The sequence below is a fragment of the Phoca vitulina genome, unplaced genomic scaffold, assembly GCF_004348235.1.
Source record: "Phoca vitulina isolate PV1807 unplaced genomic scaffold, GSC_HSeal_1.0 scaffold20, whole genome shotgun sequence".
Classification (NCBI taxonomy): Eukaryota; Metazoa; Chordata; class Mammalia; order Carnivora; family Phocidae; genus Phoca; species Phoca vitulina.
The window spans coordinates 2199160-2218900 of NW_022589723.1; the positions used below are offsets into that span (position 1 = coordinate 2199160).

The 19741-nt window shown below is 47.8% G+C and overlaps 1 protein-coding gene across 2 annotated transcripts; it reads left to right on the forward strand.

Moving 5' to 3' along the window:
* The first annotated feature begins 10790 nt into the window (after positions 1-10790).
* LPCAT4 (lysophosphatidylcholine acyltransferase 4) lies at positions 10791-18985 on the forward strand. Of its 2 annotated transcripts, none has more exons than XM_032417877.1 (14): positions 10791-11188; positions 13083-13225; positions 13560-13780; positions 14158-14270; positions 14385-14445; positions 14741-14799; positions 14989-15023; positions 15568-15622; positions 15777-15859; positions 16111-16236; positions 16571-16703; positions 17837-17935; positions 18262-18418; positions 18688-18969. In XM_032417877.1, exons 1-14 carry the CDS (start codon positions 10847-10849, stop codon positions 18840-18842), a joined length of 1782 nt encoding a protein of 593 aa, XP_032273768.1. In that variant the 5' UTR covers positions 10791-10846; the 3' UTR covers positions 18843-18969. The 2 variants fall into 2 exon arrangements, with proteins under 2 accessions (XP_032273768.1, XP_032273769.1); XM_032417878.1 differs by lacking the exon at positions 10791-11188 and adding an exon at positions 11644-11860 and having other exon boundaries at positions 18688-18985.
* The last annotated feature ends 756 nt before the right edge of the window (positions 18986-19741 follow it).

Below are 19741 nucleotides of genomic sequence, written 5' to 3' on the forward strand. Positions count from 1 at the left end.
GGTGTACAACATAGTGATGTGGCAAGTTTATACATTATGCTATGGTCACCACAAGTGTAGCTAACACCTGTCACTGCACAACTACTACAACATCATTGACTATAGTCCTTATGCTGTGCTTTTTATTCCCATGACTATTCATTCCATAACTAGACACCTGTATCTCCCAATCTCCTTTACCTATTTTACCCCCCATACCCCTCCCTTCTAGCATCCATGAATGTGTTCCTTGTATTTAAGAGTGTGGGGGTTTTTGTTCATTTTTTTGTTTCTTTATTCATTTCTTTTTTTATTTTTAGATTCCACATATAAGTGAAATCATATGGTATTTGTCTTTCTCAGTCTGATTTATTTTACTTAGCATCATGCTCTTTAGGTCCATCCATGTTGTCACAAATGGCATGATCTCATCCCTTTTTACAGCTGCATAGTATTCCAGTGTGGGCTCTGTGTGTGTGTGTGTGTGTGTGTGTGTACACGTGTATATATACAATATCTTCTTTATTCATTCATCTATCAGGGGACACTTACGTTGTTTCCATATCTTGGCTACTATAAATAATGCTGCAATAAACATTTAGGGGCACATATAAGTTTTCCAATTAGCATTTTCTTTGGGTAAATACCCAATAGTGGAATTACTGGATTGTATGGTATTCCTATTTTTAGTTTTTTGAGGAAACTCCATAATGTCTTCCACAGTGGCTGCACCAATATACATTCCCACCAACAGTGCACAAGGGTTCCTTTTTCTCCACATCCTCGCCAACGCTTGTTATTGCTTGTCTTTTTTTAATATTTATTTTTTTACTATGTTATGTTAATCACCATACATTACATCATTAGTTTTTGATGTAGTGTTCCATGATTCATTGTTTGCATATAACACCCAGTGCTCCATTCAGTACATGCCCTCTTTAATACCCATCACCAGGTTAACCCATTCCCCCACCCCCCTCCCCTCTGGAACCCTCAGTTTGTTTCTCAGAGTCCATAGTCTCTCATGGTTCGTCTCCCCCTCCGATTTCCCACCCTTCATTTTGATACTAGACATTCTGACAAGCATAAGGTGATATATCTCACTGTGGTTGTAATTTGCATTTCCCTGATGTTAGTGATGTCGAACACCCCTTCATGTGTCTTTTTGGAAATATGTCTATTCAGGCCCTCTACCCATTGTTTGGGTTTTGGTTTTTTTTTTTTTTATGTTGAGGAAGGCTCTTTTTACAGATGAATGTTATCTAGAAAATATAGGAGAATGGTTGAATTAAGAAATCACCCTTTTTGCAGTATTGTATCTCAACTACATTTCAATAAAAAGAGAGAAGAAAAAGAAATTACCGTTATGTCACGACAATGTGATAATTGACTCAGGTGAGAATCATCAGTGGATGCCAAAATCATCAGGAGAGATTGATAGGCAACATGATGCCTGTTGTAGACTAATTGTGAAGAATAGTCTCACTTCTTCTCCCCTCTCTAGCCATGTCTTTTGCAATGTGACTTTGTAGCTCCCCTATCAAGAGATGGAGCCGGGGCGCCTGGGTGGCTCAGTCGTTAAGCGTCTGCCTTCGGCTCAGGTCATGATCCCAGGGTCCTTGGATCGAGTCCCACATCGGGCTCCCTGCTCGGCAGGAAGCCTGCTTCTCCCTCTTCCACTCCCCCTGCTTGTGTTCCTGCTCTCACTATATCTCTCTCTGTCAAATAAATAAATAAAATCTTTAAAAAAAAAAAGAGATGGAGCCTATTTCTCTCTACCCCATGAATCCCAACTGGCCTTGTGATTTGTTTTGACCTATGGAATATGGAAGAAATGACAGTGTCAGTTCCTAACCTAGACCTCATGCACTTCCCCTTGCTCCCTTGGAATCCTACCGTTGTCATGAGAATAAGCCCAGGTTAGCCTGCTGAGGAGATTTGAGGGCCACAGGCAAGAGTGAGTCAACATCCAGCAGCAAAGCCACCTAGCCAATCCACTGCTGACCGTAGATGCATGAGGAAGTCCAGCTGAAACCAGAACTGCCCTCCAAACTCAACTTAAGGGGAGCCTGGGTGGCTCAGTTGGTTAAGCGTCTGTCAGGTCAGGATCCCAGGGTCCTGGGATCAAGCCCTGTGTCAGGCTCCCTGCTCCCCCTGGGGAGTCTGCTTCTCCCTCTGCCCCTCCCCCTGCTTGTGCACTCTCTCTCTCTCTCTCTCTCTCATGAATAAATAAAATCTTAAAAAAATTAAATAAGGTAAATAAATAAACAAAGTCAACTTAAATGGCCAACCCTCAGAATCCTGAACTAAATAAATCATTATTTTAAGCCACTCAGTTTTGGGATGGTTTGTTATGCAGCAATAGCTAAATAATCTAAAACCATACAGATTAGTTACTAATCACTAAAGGTGAAAATATGCGCCATTCAGTGGAGTGATCTGGTATTCACCACCTTAGCCCTCACTAGTGGTGGAACAACCTGGCATTGTTGTTTCCTTAGGAAATGCAATAGCAAATACACAGCACTAAGTATGATATATTCTCACCAAAGTTGTTTAAGCTGAATCTAATCAAGTCTCTAAACCTCCAATCCTATATAGAGGAAATACAGGGGAGAGAAAAAACAAGTGATATAGTAGCATGAAGAAATAAACAAATTAAGCATCTGGGAATTTTATAAGATGGTTGGCCTGGACTTTTTAGGAAGGAAACATGTGTCATTAAGAAGAAAAGCTAAAGAGATGTAACAGTTCTGGAGGCTGGGAAGTCCAAGATCAAGTCACTGGCAGATTCAGTGTCGATAAGAAAGACCCTGCTCCCTGGATCATAGACAGCCACGTTCTTACTGTGTCCTCAGATGCTGCAAGCAGCAGGAGAGCTCCCCAGGATCTCTTTTATAAGGGCACTGATCCCATTCATGAGGGTTCCATCCTCATGACCCAATCACTTCTCAAAGGCCCCACTCCTAACACCATCACATATGCTTCAACATATGAATTTTCGGAGGGACACAAACATTCAGTCTATAGAACCAGTCAACCCACAGAATCATGAGAAATATTAAATAATTCTCGTTTGAAGCCACCAAGCTTTGGGATGACATGTAACACAATAGATAACCAAAACACACAGATAGTCTTCATAAAAACCCTATAAGGTAATTGCCATTATTATTCTCATCTTGTATAAGAGAAAACTAATGCTCGTCCAAGATTACAAAGTTCAGAAATGGCAAAACCACGAATTAAAATCTATATTGATTTGAAAATAGAGCCTAGGGGCCCCTGGGTGGCTCAGTCGTTAAGTGTCTGCCTTCAGCTCAGGTCATGATCCCAGGGTCCTGGAATCGAGTCCCGCATCGGGCTCCCTGCTCCACGGGAAGCCTGCTTCTCCCTCTCCCACTCCCCCTGCTTGTGTTCCCTCTCTTGCTGTGTCTCTCTCTATCAAATAAATAAATAAATAAAATCTTAAAAAAAAAAAAGAAAGAAAGAAAATGAGCCTAACTCCTGAGTATTACATTACAAAGCTTCTGAGCAAGGCCAATTTGTGCCCCAAGATATAAAATAAACTCTAAAATCCCATGATAGAGGTGCCTGGCTGGCTCAGTTAGTAAAGCATGCAACTCTTGGTCTTGGGGTTGTGAGTTCAAACCCCACACTGGGTGTGGAGATTACTTAAAAATAAAATCTTAAAGGGTGCCTGGGTGGCTCAGTCTGTTAAGCGTCTGGCTCAGATAATGATTCCAGGGTCCTGGGATCAAGCCCCACGTCGGGCTCCCTGCTCAGCGGGGCTTCTCCTTCTCCCTCTTCCGCTCCCCCTGCTTGTGCTCTCTCTCTCTTTCTCAAGCAAATAAATAAAATCTTTAAAAATAATAATAAAATCTTAAAAATAAATAAATACATAGATTAAATAAATAAATAAAATCCAACTGTAGGGTAAAAAAGTTCTAGAGATAATATATTCAGAACACAAATAAATGACTTTAATGCAGCCAGCATTTTTGTCACCTGTGGGCAATGTCTCCAAACACAGGGCTTCTATTCAAAAAATACTTTGTCATAAACAGCCTTATTAGTGTTCACTCCAGGCAATACTAGAGCACAGGGGAACACGGAGATTTTTACAAAAAGTAAGCACCTTCCCACAGAGAGTAAAGGGAGGGAAGAATATTAATTAGGATCAAGCATGAACACTAACATGTGGTCTCAGCTGGTATCATGGTTAAGAGGAAGAAGTCTTTGAAGAAAGATTAAAAACCGATGACAGAAAAGATGTTCAACATCACTAGCCATTATAGGACTGCAAATTAAGACCAAAATGAGATATAATCACACGCCTATTAAAACAGCTAAAATTTTAAAAGTAGTAACTACATCAAATGCTGTTGAGAATGTGGGGCATCTGGACCTCTCACACCTTGCTGGTACAACTGTAAAATGGACGGCCGTAGTTTGGCAGTTTCTTATAAAACTAAACATGCAATTACTATACAACCCAGCAATCACACTCCAAGGCATTTATCCCAGAGAAACCTGTGCATAAATGTTCATCACAGCTTTATTTGTAATAGCCAAAAGCTGGAAACAACCAAAATGTCCCTCAATAAGTGAATGGCTTGATAGACTGCTACACCCACTGCATGGAATACTAATCAGTGATAAATAAGAATAAATCATGAGACATATAACTTGGATGTATCGCAAGAGCATTACATTAGGTGAAAGATGCCAATCTGAAAAGGTTTTATTTTTTTTAAGATTTTATTTATTTATTTGACAGAGAGAGAGAGCACAAGCAGGAGGAATGGCAGAGGGAGAAGCCCCACGTGGGGCTTGATCCCAGGACCCTGAGATCACACCTGAGCTGAAGGCACTCGGTCAACCGACTGAGCCACCCAGGCGCCCCTCTGAAAAGGTTTTTTTAAAAAAAAGTCACATGCTGTATGATCACACTTATATAACATTCTCGATGTGACAAAATTGCAGTGATGGAAAACTGTTAGCAGTTGCCAGGAATGAGGGATGGTGGAGAGGAGAGGGGCAGGTGTAACTCAAAAGAGGTAACACAAGGGAGACCTTTGTGATGATGGACTAGTTCTGCATCTTTTTTTTTTTTTAAAGATTTTATTTATTTGACAGAGAGAGAGACAGCGAGAGAGGGAACACAAGCAGGGGGAGTGGGAGAGGGAGAAGCAGGCCTCCTGCGGAGCAGGGAGACCGATGTGGGGATCGATCCCAGGACTCTGGGATCATGACCTGAGCCGAAGGCAGCCGCTTAACCGACTGAGCCACCCAGGCGCCCCTAGTTCTGCATCTTGATCATTGTGGTGGCTACCTGAATCTACACATGAGATATAATGGCATAGAACTATATACACACACTCTATCGATGCCAATTTCCTAGTTTGGATATTGGACTATAGTCATATACACTGTAAGCATTGGGGAAAGCTGGGAGAAGGGTATATGGACCTCTCTGTACTATTTTTGAAACTTCCTGTGAACTGATAATTGTTTCAAAATAAAAAGGTAAGAAAAAAAATTACAGTGTAAAATAGACCTCAATAAAGTCCATTTTAAAACTAACCAGAGGAAATAGATATAGTATCTTGTTTATTCTCACTGATCTTTTCCCTGGTTCTAATTCTTTGATGTTGTTTATACCCTATTTTGTGTGTTCTGATTGTGGGCCAAAAGAGAATTTGTGAAATATGGCAAGAAAAAGCAATATATGTTATTTTGCATTTAGCCAACAATGATGAAGGCACTTACTTTCCACCAGGAACTGTGCTAGACCCCAAGCACATGACTAATACCTGAACACATGCTCTGCTTTGCCTCTTTGCACATCCCACCACCACCACCTCCACTCCTCCCCACCTCCACACACAGTCCCTGACCTAGTTCTCTCCCACACTTCATTGCTTGTTCTTGGATTGTTCATCAAAACTTAAATGGTATTTCTGAGGAAAGAAAAAGGCAGGAAACAGAACTCTTTGGTTGCCTCCAGAAAAGGGGAGAGCTCAGGATAAAGAGGGAAGAGGGAATGGCTGCAGAACAGCTAACATTAGACAGGGGACATGGGGAGGGTGGGTGGGTGTGTGACCCAAGCAAAGGAGTTACTGAACAACAGTCCCATGAGCTATATGTTGTGGTGCCAAATTCAAGGCTGTTTACTTTATTCTGTACTGACCTCACTCTGACAACTCAAATTCATACCATTATTCCCAGGAAGGATTAGTGCAAATCTAATACCAAAGCTGGAAGAAATAATTCAGACAGGAGTGGTGTCTTCATAAATACCAAAGACATTCTTTTATTTAGTGGCCTAGTATTCTATAAAGAACACTGAGAATGCAGATCTCAGAGCAGTGACTCGGGTACTGTGATTAATAGCCATTATTCCATGCCCCTGGACTTGAGGAACTCACAAAGGAACAGGGGACATCTGAGATCTACATCAGCTATTGTTTTTTTGTTTGTTTGTTTGTGTTGGGGGTTGTTTTTGTCTTTTGTTTTGTAAATGAGACTCTCAAACACCAGAAAACATTTATTAAACATAGCTACATTCAGCATTATGGTACACTGAGGGCCACAGAGAAGGAATTGCCCCCTCCTTCCTTGCTCACATATGTCCTTAAGCAGTAAACTCCTCTTTTAAAACTTTTTTCCTCAGGGCACATGGGTGGCTCAGTCATTAAGCGTCTGCCTTCAGCTCAGGTCATGGTCCCAGGGTCCTGAGATCAAGCCTCAGCAAGAAACCTGCTTCTCCATCTCCCACTCCCCCTGCTTGTGTTCCTGCTCTAGCTATCTCTCTCTCTCTCTGTAAAATAAATAAATAAAAATCTTTAATAAAAAAAAACTTTTTTTCTCATCTCAAACCTACCTTGTGTATTTTTGAAAATGTTGAAGTTTAACTGTGATTTTTTCCCCCCAATCTCTAATTCCCCCAAGGACATCCTTGGTAAACCTAGAATGAAGGCATAAAATCTATGCTAACCCTACCAAGGAGAAGTCCAGCCTCTTAGCTCCCCCAAAAAAGAATCTGGCTTAGTAATAAATGAACTTCTTGCTTATTGAGATTTCATAAAAATGGTCCAATATCAATCCTGGCTCAAGAATAAGATGGAATGAAGAAGCTAGAATTCAAGTTCCAAAACCATAACAGAGACTGTGTCCAACTCACCTTGTATGTGTGTGTGTATATATATATATATTCCCAGCATTTACTATGGTGTCTGGTACATAGGGATTGCTCAATAATCATTTTTTCATTAAATGGAAAACAGACAAGATGGTTTGTCAGAATTCCCTCCTGCCTTAAGGCACCTCTGAAACAAATAGAAATACATTTGATCCCAAAAGCATGTGGGAAACACACTCCTGATTTTTTATTTTTCTACCACATGCACAGACTTCTCCAGAATCTTTATCTCCATCCCCAAGCTCCAGATCCACATTTTTAAAGGCCTACCAGACAATCTCACCTGGATCTGGCTGGTGCCTCCCAATTAATATGTGTAAATCACGTCAACCCCAAATCTTCCTAGTCTCCCAAGCTAGACCAGTGGTTTCCAACCTATGAAGCAAGCACCTAAGAGATCGTGGAGTCAGCAGGGTACCAAGGACAGGTTGATGAAGGGGTCAGCCCCAGGTACAGGGCAATAAAAGTGTGGGTTGTCCATAGAGAATATAAAAACAGTAATTAAATGGGCTAGAAATCCGTCAGCATTTTATTATCACTATGCATCAGCAATTCTGAACAATGCCAGTGATCAAATACTCCTCCAAACAAAATATCCTATGAGTCCAAGTTTTAAACAATTGCTATGGTTACTTTTGAGTTTTAATAATATTTATTTAAGCTTCGAGTTGGACATTTTTATTACTGGCCCTTTAATAAACATTGTAATCTGCATGGAATTTAACTCAAAGCACTCTCAGTTGTACAACTGCCCCCAGACACAAGCGGATTCAGTAGCTATTCCCATTCATTTAGAAAGTCTAAAGGTCCAGAATCATTCCAGACTACTTCAGGCATCCTTCATGTCTCCAGCCTCTGTGGTACTCCGTATCCCTACATTTAAACAGATTTGACATAAACAATGATAACATAGTGATAGTGTCTCAGTCAGCTGACAAAATACCATGGGTGGCTTGAGAAACAGAAATTTATTTTCCCACAGCTTTGGAGGCTGGGAGTCTGAGATCATGGTCTGTTTATAGTGAGGTCTTTTCTTTCTGGCTTGCAGATGTCAGCCTTTTCACTATGCGCCCACATGTCAGAGAGAGAGAACACAAGCTCTTTGGCATGAGGTCCCCCCCAAAGGGTCAAATATGCTAAGTATGCTACTGCATGGAGTAATTCCCAGGGGCCTAGAAATCAATAAAACGGCCAAATATTATCTGCAAGCTGAATAAATAATAGAACTCACATTATATACATAGCCACATGCCTGGCCCCTAATTAGTTGACTTTGAGTTAATCAAAAGTGGTATTTTCCGGGGTGGGCCTGACCTAATCAGGTGAGCCCTGTAAAAGAGTCTGGAGGTTAGACTCTCTCTGGTGCTGGCGGTAAAATCAATCTACCATAAATCCTCTAGCCTCAAGGAAATGAATTCTGCCAACAACTAAGGAAGCTTAGAAGAAGATCCTTCCCTAGTCAAGCCACCAGAAGAGAACATGGCCCTCACAACTCCTTCACTTCAGCCTTGTGAGACCCTAAGCAGAGGACCTAGCTAAGCTGGACTCCTGATCTGGAGAAACTGTGATAATAAATAGAGGGTGTTATAAGCTGCTAATTTTTTTTTTTTTAAGATTTTATTTATTTATTTGACAGAGAGAGAGAGAGATCACAAGTAGGCAGACAGGCAGGCAGAGGGAGAGGGAGAAGCAGGCTCCCTGCCGAGCATGGAGCCCAATGTGGGACTCGATCCCAGCACCCTGGGATCATGACCTGAGCCAAAGGCAGCCGCTTAACCGACTGAGCCACCCAGGCGCCCCATAAGCTGCTAATTTTAAGGCAAGTGTTATACAGCAACAGAAAACCAAAGTGGTTTTCTGCACATATCAGAATCTCTGACTTAAACTGGCTTAATGAGCAAAGAAATTTATTTTCTCATATAACAGGCAGGCCAGAAGTACTTCAGACTTCAATTTGGCTTGTTCAGAGGCTCAATTCCATCATCAAAGACCCAGATTCTTTGCATCTCACTACTCTATCCTAAGTGATGCTTGATCTTCAGATAGTTGCAGATGGTTCCAGCAGTCATAGATGTCACATTCAGAAACACCCACAGCATAAAAAGCTAGAGTGTTCTTTTGTAAGGCACTTCAGGAAGAGTAAGGAAACTTCCCAGAAGTTCCTCAGATTTTCATTCATGTCTCATTGTCCAGAGTCACACATCCATTCCGAATCAATCACTGACCAGGAAAAAAGGACTTCCTCAGATACGTTCCACCCAACCTGGCTGCCCCTGAGGCAAATGGGTGTGTGAGGCAGCTAAGTACTTGAACTAAATTAGGGTTCTGTTAAGGAGAAACAGGGAGAACGGACCAATCAAAGAGTTTACAAAAAAGACAAAGTATGAAACCTTTAGCCCGTCAGTCCAGCACTGGCAGAATGAATTATACGAGAGCATCTAAATTAGAAAAAGGCAGAGAGCAGAGGGGCAAAAACAAAAAAACCATACCTTGGCAATTAGCCCCTAATAGAATTAGCAGCTAATAGCAAGCACATTTGCAGAACATTTTTGCAAAAAGTTAATGAAGATTTATTTAAGATGTTAAAAACTGCCACAAATACCGAGATTGCTCTGCAATCAGTGATAAGAAATCTGAAACAACGAAGTAACAGCATGTCAGAGAGTAGCAAGGAGCAAGAACATTGCAAGAGACATAGCAGGTGAACAGAACAAATGATGGAAGAATCTCCACACCAGACACATTGCCTAACGGTTTTCATCAATTCCACAGAATCAGAAATTAGTAACAAAATTTTCTCTGTACATCATTGATAATATGTGGTTATGCTTAATTTAATTATATAATAATTTGCATATAATCATTATTACTCTATGGGTTTGAGTTCTAAGTTTAATAACTCCTCCTGGTATGGTTATAGATAATTTATGTTAAAATATTAGAGGCCTAAAAAGCAAGCCATGTGTAACTATGAACTTAATGGATTGCTTTAATTGAAGAAAAAGAAATTATAAAAATATTTTAACTACTTTGGAAAGATAGTTAGACATATAGAAACCCACTCTCCCCTAAATAGGAGGTAGATGTACATGTATCTAAGCATCCATCACATTAGACACCTTCAACTTATATGTATGTCAGTAATTAATAAAGCTGGAAATGATTTTTAAATTTTTTAATAGGTAAGTGGGTTACTGAATCTCTTCTAAGAACGTTTAAGAAATAAATCGACTAGGATATTCCTTTGTTTCTCTGAGAATGCTGATGCTCTCAAGAATACAGGTAGGAATTAAGTGAGTAAATTATGGGGCAGGGAGGGAGAGAAGAGGATCTACACAGAAGCAGAGTGACTTCTGGCTTTTTTTTGCTGGTCCCCCTTCCAATGAAAGATTAATGGTGTGCAGCAGCCCATTGATCTGCCATTGTCCCCACTGCCCTCAGGAAATGGTGACTGACAGGAATGCTTAAGAGAGAAAACAAGGTAAAAAAAGAGAGCGCGAGAATGAGGTGAACTGAAGGCAGCTTCCTTCCACAGCAGGTAGGCTCTCATCCCCTTTTTGTCGTGCGTATGATCTTTCTGATTGTGTTACTAGCTGTGGACAACTTCTCTGACCTCGCCATCGCCTGACAACCAGGTGCTGACCACTTCTCGAGTTTTCTAGGATGGTCTGGAGCCTGGGCGTGAAGGGCAGAGAGACAGAAGAGTGGCAGACGGAGAAAAAGAGACTAGGAGTGAAAAGAAAGCCGCCTCTGCGGTCGCCCGGCCTTCGGATTTCCACTGCCACTCCCCAGCCAGGCCTTGCCGGGTTCACGGGAAGCACACGGGCCAGCGTGTCAAGGGCTGCTGGCGCCAGGCCGACGCCAGGTGCACGGCGCCGAACAGGAGATCCTGTTGAGCACCGGCAGGACGCGGACGCGGAGAGGGGTGAGGCACGACACGGCCGCCAGAGGGCACGAGCGCCCCAAGTCCTCCCGCGATGGCGTCGCCGCGACCAAGAAGGGAAGGTGGTCGGCCTGCGAGGAGGGGTGGCTGGGGCCCGCGAGCACGCGGGGAGAGCGGGGCCCCACTCGCCCCCGAGTTGCGGGCCTCGGCGCACCGCGCACGGCTCCTCCATTCCCAGCCGCCCGAAGGCCCCGATCTGCGCTCGCAGGGTGACCTCGACGCCCGGGCGGGGTCGAAGGACGCTCTCAGCTCCGAGCCGGAGGCCTGCGGGGAGGCGGCGGCCGGGTGTTCCGAAAGGAACGCCCGGAGGGCCAGGCCCGGGGTCAGCACGCCCCGGCATCCGGCCGCCGCCGAACAATGGCCGGAGGGGCTGCGGCGGGCACGGCGGGCGCGACGGGCGCGACGGGCGCGGAGGTGCAGGGGCGCCCGGGCGCTGGAAGCCCCGCCCCTCGGCCGGCTCCCTGACAACGCGGGCCGGGCCGCGCCGCCTGCTCCCCGCCCCTCGGCGCCCAGCAGCAGGCGGGGCCCCGGCCGGAGCGCTGCATCCGCAGCCGCTGCTTTGCAGAGCGGGGCCCGGGGTCGGGGCCGGGGCACCCTCGCTCCCACCTTCTTCCGCCGCTATGAGCCAGGGAAGTCCGGGGGACTGGGCCCCCCTCGACCCCACCCCCGGGCCCCCAGCGCCCCCCAACCCCTTCGTGCATGAGTTACATCTCTCCCGCCTCCAGAGGGTTAAGGTAAAGTGTGAGCGGGGGGCGTCGGGAGGACTCGTGGGGGTAGGAAAAGGAGGCCGTTTAGAGCCCAGGCAAAGATGGGGATGGGGATCCGGAAAAGAGGTGGGCGAGAGGCTTGCGGGGAGGGTGTGCGGGGGAGCGCACGTGGGGGCGACAGGGGTGGGCGAGAAGTCCTTGGAGAGGGCCCGGGCTTGGGCGATGGATAGCTCTAAGGTGTGGAAGAATTGACTAGGTGAGGATAGAGGACTGCAGGAGACCCAGGGGTAGGGGAGATGGAAGATACTGGGAAATGCGGTTTACATCCTGCGGAGACCGATGAACTAGGATGGAGGTGGAGGCTACGGAAAGCCGGGGGTGGGGGCAGGGGCGTGCTGAGTGCTTCTTCGAGGCTGTGAGTTAGAGGGAAGACGTCTCTAGACCCATAGCCTGCGCCCCTTTGCCGATCCAACACCCCCCCTCTTTCCGCTCCACCCTCCTCCCCGCACTGCAGCACCTCCTGGTGGGGGGTAGGGAGGCTGAGAAGGGGGCTGGCTACAGGAAGTGGAGAGCCGCACTAGCCTAGGGGCACTGGGGAAGGGAGTGTCCAAGGTTTCTGCCACCCTCACCGCCCCTGAGGCTGGCTCGTGGGGCTCAGTTTGTTTACCTGCACTCTCCCCAGGGCATCCCTAGCAGTCACCCTGGCTCCTGGCAACCCCTACCCTGCGGAGTAGGGCCGCGCTCTTCTCCCCCACCCCACCCCCCAGGCCTAGGGGAGTGCTGTTGAGTGGAACTAGACTGGCCTGGGCCTAAAAAGTGGACCTCTGTATGTTCCAACTCTACCACCTCCCAGGGCCAAAGTAGAAAGAACTATGCACCTGGTTTCTCTTGGACATAGGAGCTATTTATGGAATGCGAGGTGGGGGAGGGACTATCTCCAGCCTACTCTCCATCAAGCACTGTGCTGGGCGCCTCCACAGGGGTTATCATTAAAAGCTCTTAACAGCCTTACCAAGTGATAGATGCGTTTTATGATTAAAAAAATCAGGTCCGATCCTAATAATGAGGCCCCTGATCCTATTAATCCTTTATCCTCTCCCCTTGGATTCCGGCCCCATCTTCTGTTCCCACACCACCTGTCTCCTGATCCACAGGGGGTGATGGCTCTCTGCTTCATCCTTGTGGGAGAAGGGAAGCAATGGAGAGTGTCTCCCAATCCTGAAGTGGTATTTTCTCCCACCCTCTGCAGTTCTGCCTCCTGGGGGCACTGTTGGCCCCCATCCGAGTGCTTCTGGCCTTTATTGTCCTCTTTCTCCTCTGGCCCTTTGCCTGGCTGCAAGTAGCTGGTCTTACGGAGGAGCAGCTTCAGGAGCCAATTACAGGATGGAGGAAGTAAGTGGGGGATCAGCCCCCAGAGACCCTACTTCTCACTTCGCTTCCCGATTACCCATTCTGCTCCCTCTTTGAGAGGAAACGGAGGGAGGGTTCTGAAGCTCTGCTCCCCAGCCTAGGTAGGTGAGATGAGTCAGCCAGGCTCAGACCTGGTACCCAGGACCTTAGCTCGAAGTGATGCACCCTGATATGTCCCAAAGCAGGCAGACTTCAGCCCCTTGGCAGAGGAATAGAGGACAAGAGAAAGGTAGCGGCTTTTCTGGGTGCCTAAGCCTGGGGGGGTGAGGGAGGGACAGAATCACCGCCTCTGCTGATGCCCAGCCTTGTCCTGCAGGACTGTGTGCCACAACGGGGTGCTGGGCCTCAGCCGCCTGCTCTTTTTCCTGCTGGGTTTCCTTCGAATTCGCGTTCGGGGACAGCGGGCCTCTCGCCTTCAAGCCCCTGTCCTTGTTGCCGCTCCCCACTCTACTTTCTTTGACCCCATTGTTCTGCTGCCCTGTGACCTGCCCAAGGTTGTGTCCCGAGCTGAGAACCTTTCCGTGCCTGTCATTGGAGGTGAGAGAGCATAAAAGGGGTGAAGGGGAGAGATGACAACTGAGCAAAAAAGGCAGGAATCAGGGATGCTCTGGAGAGAAGAACTGGCCTCAAGGGGGAAGGGAGAGGTTAGAAGGGAAATCAACGGTTGCTGGCAAATGAGATGCAAACGGATACTGTTTGTGAACCAACCCCTTAGATTCTGAGGGCTGGTGCTTAGAGGTGTTGGAAGGACCTCTGATCACTTGCCTAAAAGGACCAACACACAATAAAAGGAGGGTCCTCAGGGCAGAGAGATCACTGCGAAGCATCTCCTACTGTTGAGGAAGGGGAGGCTGCAGGTATTAATGCCCCTGGTTAGGAACCAAGTGACTCCTTGTATCCTCTCTGGACCCCAGCCCTTCTTCGCTTCAACCAAGCCATCCTAGTATCCCGGCATGACCCGGCTTCTCGGCGCAGAGTGGTGGAGGAGGTCCGAAGGCGGGCTACCTCAGGAGGCAAGTGGCCCCAGGTGGGTAAGGGTCCAAGATCTCACCTTTTATGTGCTCCCAAAGAGGCTTCTCTTTCCTCTCTTCCCTTCAGGCACCCCACCTCATTCTGGTCCCTCGGGTTTTTTCCCCCCCAGGTACTATTCTTTCCTGAGGGCACCTGTTCCAACAAGAAGGCTTTGCTTAAATTCAAACCAGGTGAATAAAATGATAGTGGGTGGTAGGGCTGAAGGAAAAAGGAGCCCCAGATTTGGAGGGGGACTCTGGAATAACCCAAGAAGTGGAGCGGGGATCCTAGGGAAGAGAGACAGGGAACTTCCTAGCTGACACTGAAAAGTCTCTGGGAGTCAGAAAGAAAATTACAAATGAAATGGAGCCAGGCCAGATATCATTTCAGAACTGTCCCAGACCCTGACACTTGGTACCTTCTAGCTACCTCCATGAACTAACCTCTGCCTGGGGGTGGGGGGTGGGGGGTGGAAATGGGATTCAGGAGCCTTCATTGCCGGGGTTCCTGTGCAACCTGTCCTCATCCGATACCCCAACAGTCTGGTGAGTCTGAGTCCAAGAGAGGAGGCGGGGGAGCCCAAATCCACCCTAAATCAGTGAAAACTTCTAGTGTCGCCGTGGGATGTGCACATGGGGCGGGGGTGGGGTCAGGGCCTCTGCCCAAAGAGGATTGGCCAAGCTCCAGGGAAAGGGAGTAATGCCTTTCTCCCCTCACCTCTGCTTCTTCTCTAGGACACCACCAGCTGGGCATGGAGGGGCCCTGGAGTGTGAGTCTTGGTGTTCCTGGGGTGAGGGTGGGGGGCAGGGCCCATCAGAGATTTCCTGGCCCATCTTCCAATCTCCAGACAAGGCAAACGGACCTTCTTCACTGTCAGATTGAGAGAACTCTAGAGAAGAGGGTGCCTGTTTCCCTGTTTTGTTCTCATTTCCCGATGTAATCTGGAAGTGCTTTCAGCCATCCCACTTCATCATTCCTGCTGTGACTATAGCTCCTTTGAACTCAGCGTCCAGTGTTTCTGAGCGATCTCCCTCAGTCCTCCCTTGAGAGCCAGCACGGTTGCCTCCCCTTGTCTGTGGTTACTCATACCTCTTCTCTGGCAGTTCCTCCTCACACCTGTCCCTGCCATGCTCTCACTTTCCCTACCAGCTTCCGGCCTTTCCCTCTGTCTCCCAACTGCATATTTACCCAGCTCACTGTGTGGTTAGGGGTCCCTTTTTATATGAATGGGCAGAACTTTCCCACTCCCCTCCTCAGGGTGGGGGGCCCCATACTTAGGGATTGGTGAGCATCTGAGGTCCCTCTTCTCTTAGACTGAAAGTCCTCTGGCTCACAGCCTCTCAGCCCTGCAGCATCGTGGACGTGGAGGTATGACGCCACTGTGGGTGGGGAGGGGAATGGGCAGTAGCTGACCCCTGAAGGGACAAGAGGGTGGGAGTGCTTACCCATAGCTTTGAGGTCCTGATGAGGTGTGTGCGTGTGTGTGTGTGTGTGTGTGTGTGTGTGTGTGTGTGTGTTTCAGTTCCTCCCTGTGTACCACCCCAGCCCGGAGGAGAGCAGGAACCCCACCCTCTATGCCAACAATGTCCAGAGGGTCATGGCACAGTGAGTATCCCACAAAATATTTCCTGGAGCAGACACACAGGACATAGGAAGCACAGCGGTGGGTGGAGGGCTGAGGTTCCAAGGCAAAGATGGGGGAGTGGGCAGTGGGATGGGCTCTGCACAGCTGAGACGGGGGGTGGTTAAAGGGGCCTGGTCTCCTCCCTGTTCAGCAGCCCAGACTCAGTAATGAACCCTCAGAAGACTCTTCTTCCTTGTTCCCCCACTCCGTTCCATCGCTCTTCATCCTGTAGGGCCCTGGGCATTCCAGCCACTGAGTGTGAGTTTGTGGGGAGCTTGCCCGTGATCGTGGTGGGCCGGCTGAAGGTCTCACTGGAGCCGCAGCTCTGGGAACTGGGAAAGGTGCTTCGGAAGGCTGGGTAGGTGACCTTGAATGTAACGGTATGGGCAGTGTCACGGATAGAAAAAAAAGAGAAATGGGAAGAAGGAAGGAAAGTCTTAAAAAAGAAATAAGTGGGAAGGTAGAGGATTTTTTTTTTTAAGATAATGGAGTAAAAGGAAGGAGGTAAAAAGAAAGGGAAAGATATATAATAAGCCCAGTGAGAAAAGGAGGAATGGCTCTCAAAGGACTGTGAGTTAGAGTCCATCTTAGAAAAACACCAGATATACCTGTGCTGGGGGGACTCTTGGGGCTGGGGCCAAGGTCCAGGAAGAAGCTGAGTAAACTCTCTGCCTTCAACAATTCCATTGTAGGCTGTCCCCTGGCCGTGTGGACGCTGGGGCAGAGCCAGGCCGGAGTCGAATGATCAGCCAGGAAGAGTTTGCCAGGCAGCTACAGCTCTCTGACCCCCAGACAGTGGCTGGAGCCTTCAGCTACTTCCAGCAGGTAAAGGAGCTGGGACTCATAGGTCAGAACCCAGGCCCTGCTCTCCAGGCTGATGTGCTCAGGCTTTAAGGATACTATCCAATTGGCCACATGGGTGGCCAGTTTGGAACCTGCCCTGGATATTCTAACAGCCATTGTTGGATGGTCATCTCCTGAGATCCGCTGGGGGATTCGTTTTTTATAGAGTATCCAGTGCACTGAAGAGCAATGTTATCATTGTTGTGGGAAGGAACAATGGAGAAATAATTGATCAGTGAGGTCCATAAGTTTCTGAAGCCACTTTAGAGATTAGCAAAGATGGGGGGACCATATAACCTTGTGGGGCACCTCCGAGTGGTGGGAAGATGACATACAGAGAACATGGGACGGGTTAGACGGGTTTGAGACTCAGAGATCTTTGCAGTACTTTTTAAAAATAAACCATAGCTTCTCTAGGGGATTCCTGAACTATCTCAAGAATTTTGGCACTCCATAGATTTCCTGGAACTTAACCAAGTTTTCCTGTTGAATTATAATAATCCCAGAAGATTCTTAATGTTTGCAAACAACCACCACTGGCCCCAGAGAGCTCTTCTTGGTTTAAGATACTTAACATCATGGCTCTCAACATCCTCTAAAGGGACAAAGAGTGTTGATTCCTTAGATTGGGGCCAACTGTGTCTGAAAGGAGCTTCTCCACTTAGCCTAGAGCAGAGCAGAACCAAAACTGGAATAGCATGGTTTCACCAGGGCAGGCATCCTCCTTGGGGTTTTTTTGGTAAGAAATTACGCCAGTGGGCCCTTTTTAGTCTGTTGGACCAGTTCTCCAGCATGGGCTGAGTCAGCTGAGAACCAGTTTTTCCAGCTTGGGGTATATCAGAAATTTGACGGTAACTTCAGCATTCCTGAGGGATTCCCTAACATTAACAGGAGATCCCTTTCAGGAGAGCTTCGTCACCAGGTGACGTGGAGAGAGCTTGAGCGAACCCATGACCTGAGAGAAATCCTGGGAATCCTGGAGAGTTTAGAGCTCACAGCTCTGAGGGAAGCAGACACAAGGGTCATCCCTGTGCCTGCTGAGAAGAGGGAGGAGCCAAAACCCAGGGCAGGAGGGAGGACGTTGGTCCTCATCCTGCCCTGGTTTCTCCCTCCAGGATGCCCAAGGTTTGGTGGACTTTAGAGATGTGGCCTTGGCCCTGGCAGCTCTGGATGGGGGCAGGAGCCTGGACGAGCTGACCCGCCTGGCCTTTGAGGTATCAGAGAGGTGGGGGGGGACATGTGGTGGCCATGCCTACCCCACCCAGAGGCTTCTGTGGGGTGCTGCTCCCAGTAGGTTCTAGATAGTAGGTGCTCAGTATCCACCCCAGTGCCCCAGTGTTGAGACCTGCCTGAGAACAGGGCAAGGGCAGCAGCTGTGAGTTTTTAATTCTGCACAAAGGGCTGAGTGGGGTGGCAGGGAGTCAGGGAGGGCCCGTACTCCGCACTCTCGGAAGAGGAGGAACCCGTCAGGCAGACCTGCAGGGCGGTATGGGGCCATGGCAGGAAGACAGGGCTTGACTTGCGTCCCTTTCTGTGCCAGCTCTTTGCCGAGGAGCAAGCGGAGGGGCCTGGCCGCCTGCTGTACAGACACGGCTTCAGCACCATCCTGCACCTGCTGCTGGGCTCACCCCGCCCTGCTGCTGCGACTTTGCATGCTGAGCTGTGCCAGGCGGGACCCCACCAAGGCCTCTCCCTCTGTGAGTCACTGCCTTCTCTGCCAAGAGGGCTTGGGCCACCATCAGCACCGGGCTGGAAGGGGACAAGGGCTGGGGAGCCGGGGGGGCGGGGTGGAGGCGGTGGGGGCAGTGTTCATCCTCTGAGAGGTGAGGACGGAAGCTTGGATTTGAGAAGTGAAACAGGGATGAGAGGGACGGAACATAACCAATTCTGAAAAAGAACAGGGCCGCCCTCTTCCCCTCCTCCTTAGATCCTTTGGCCTTTTGCCTTCTCACTCTTGCCTGTCCAGGTCAGTTCCAGGCCTTCTCCCTCCACGACCCGCTCCACGGGAAGCTCTTCAGCACCTACCTGCGCCCCTCCCCGAAACCACAGGCCTCAGTCCCCGGCAGCCCCATGGCTCTGGCCAACGGGACTGTGCCAGCGTCCAAGCAGAAGGGCGACTGAGCGCCTCGACGTCCCCAGCTCGCCTCCGGCCTGCCCTGTGCCTCAAGCCCGTTTCTGCTCCTGCTTGATTTTTTTGTTATTGTTGTTGTGTTTTGTTTTTTTAAGTTGATTTTCATTTTTTGTTTGTTTGGGTATTTTTTTTTTTTTTGTAAAAAACTATTTTATATATAAATCTAAATATATATCTATATCTATTTAAAAAAATAAGGCTGTTACATTGATAGCATCAGCTGGGAACAAAAGGGATTAATGGTTGCAGGCTGCCCATTGGACGATCCCAGAGGTTCCCAGGGTCAGTCCTCTTGGCCATTGCTGGGTGAATCCTCACTTCCAGCTGGACTAGATGGGGCTCTTTCCTGCACAGAAATCATGCCGATGTCAAAGCCTCCCCTTCTGTTGTCATAACCCTATATATGCGCGCGCACGCACGCACGCACACACACACACACACACACACACATAAGCACATTTTAACAGGCTTCTTCATGAACCTTTTCAGCCTATTCCCTCTTGTTCTGTCCTCATTAGAGATTAAAAAATAGCTAACTACCATTTTATATTTAATAATCCCACTGAGAATGATTCCCCCTCACGGTGGGAGCAGAGAGCTGTGTCTGCAGCAGCCAAGAGTCTGCCCTGCAGCTCAGACCAGCCTCAGGAGGGTGTTCTTTTGCCAGGGGATGGATGAGTGGAGGACATTTAAGTCCCTTCTGTCCAGCCTCTTCAAGGAAGGGGGAAAGAAAACAAGCCCCCCCCCCCAAAAAAAGGTGCTGTCTAGACAGAGTTATGGAAAACTAATTAGATTTAGGAAATGAGATCTCTAACCCAGCGATCTGACAGGTTAAAAAAAAAAAGGCATCTTTCCATCTTACAGACTTTCAAAGGGAGACATAATGTGG

Excerpts from the sequence above, each read along its gene's own strand:
- LPCAT4 (XM_032417877.1), top strand. The coding sequence starts at position 10,847 with ATGGTCTGGAGCCTGGGCGTGAAGGGCAGAGAGACAGAAGAGTGGCAG. Across the intron at positions 13,781-14,157 it reads TTCCGTGCCTGTCATTGGAG|CCCTTCTTCGCTTCAACCAA; the intron begins GTGAGAGAGCAT and ends TCTGGACCCCAG. Across the intron at positions 16,237-16,570 it reads AAGGTGCTTCGGAAGGCTGG|GCTGTCCCCTGGCCGTGTGG; the intron begins GTAGGTGACCTT and ends ATTCCATTGTAG.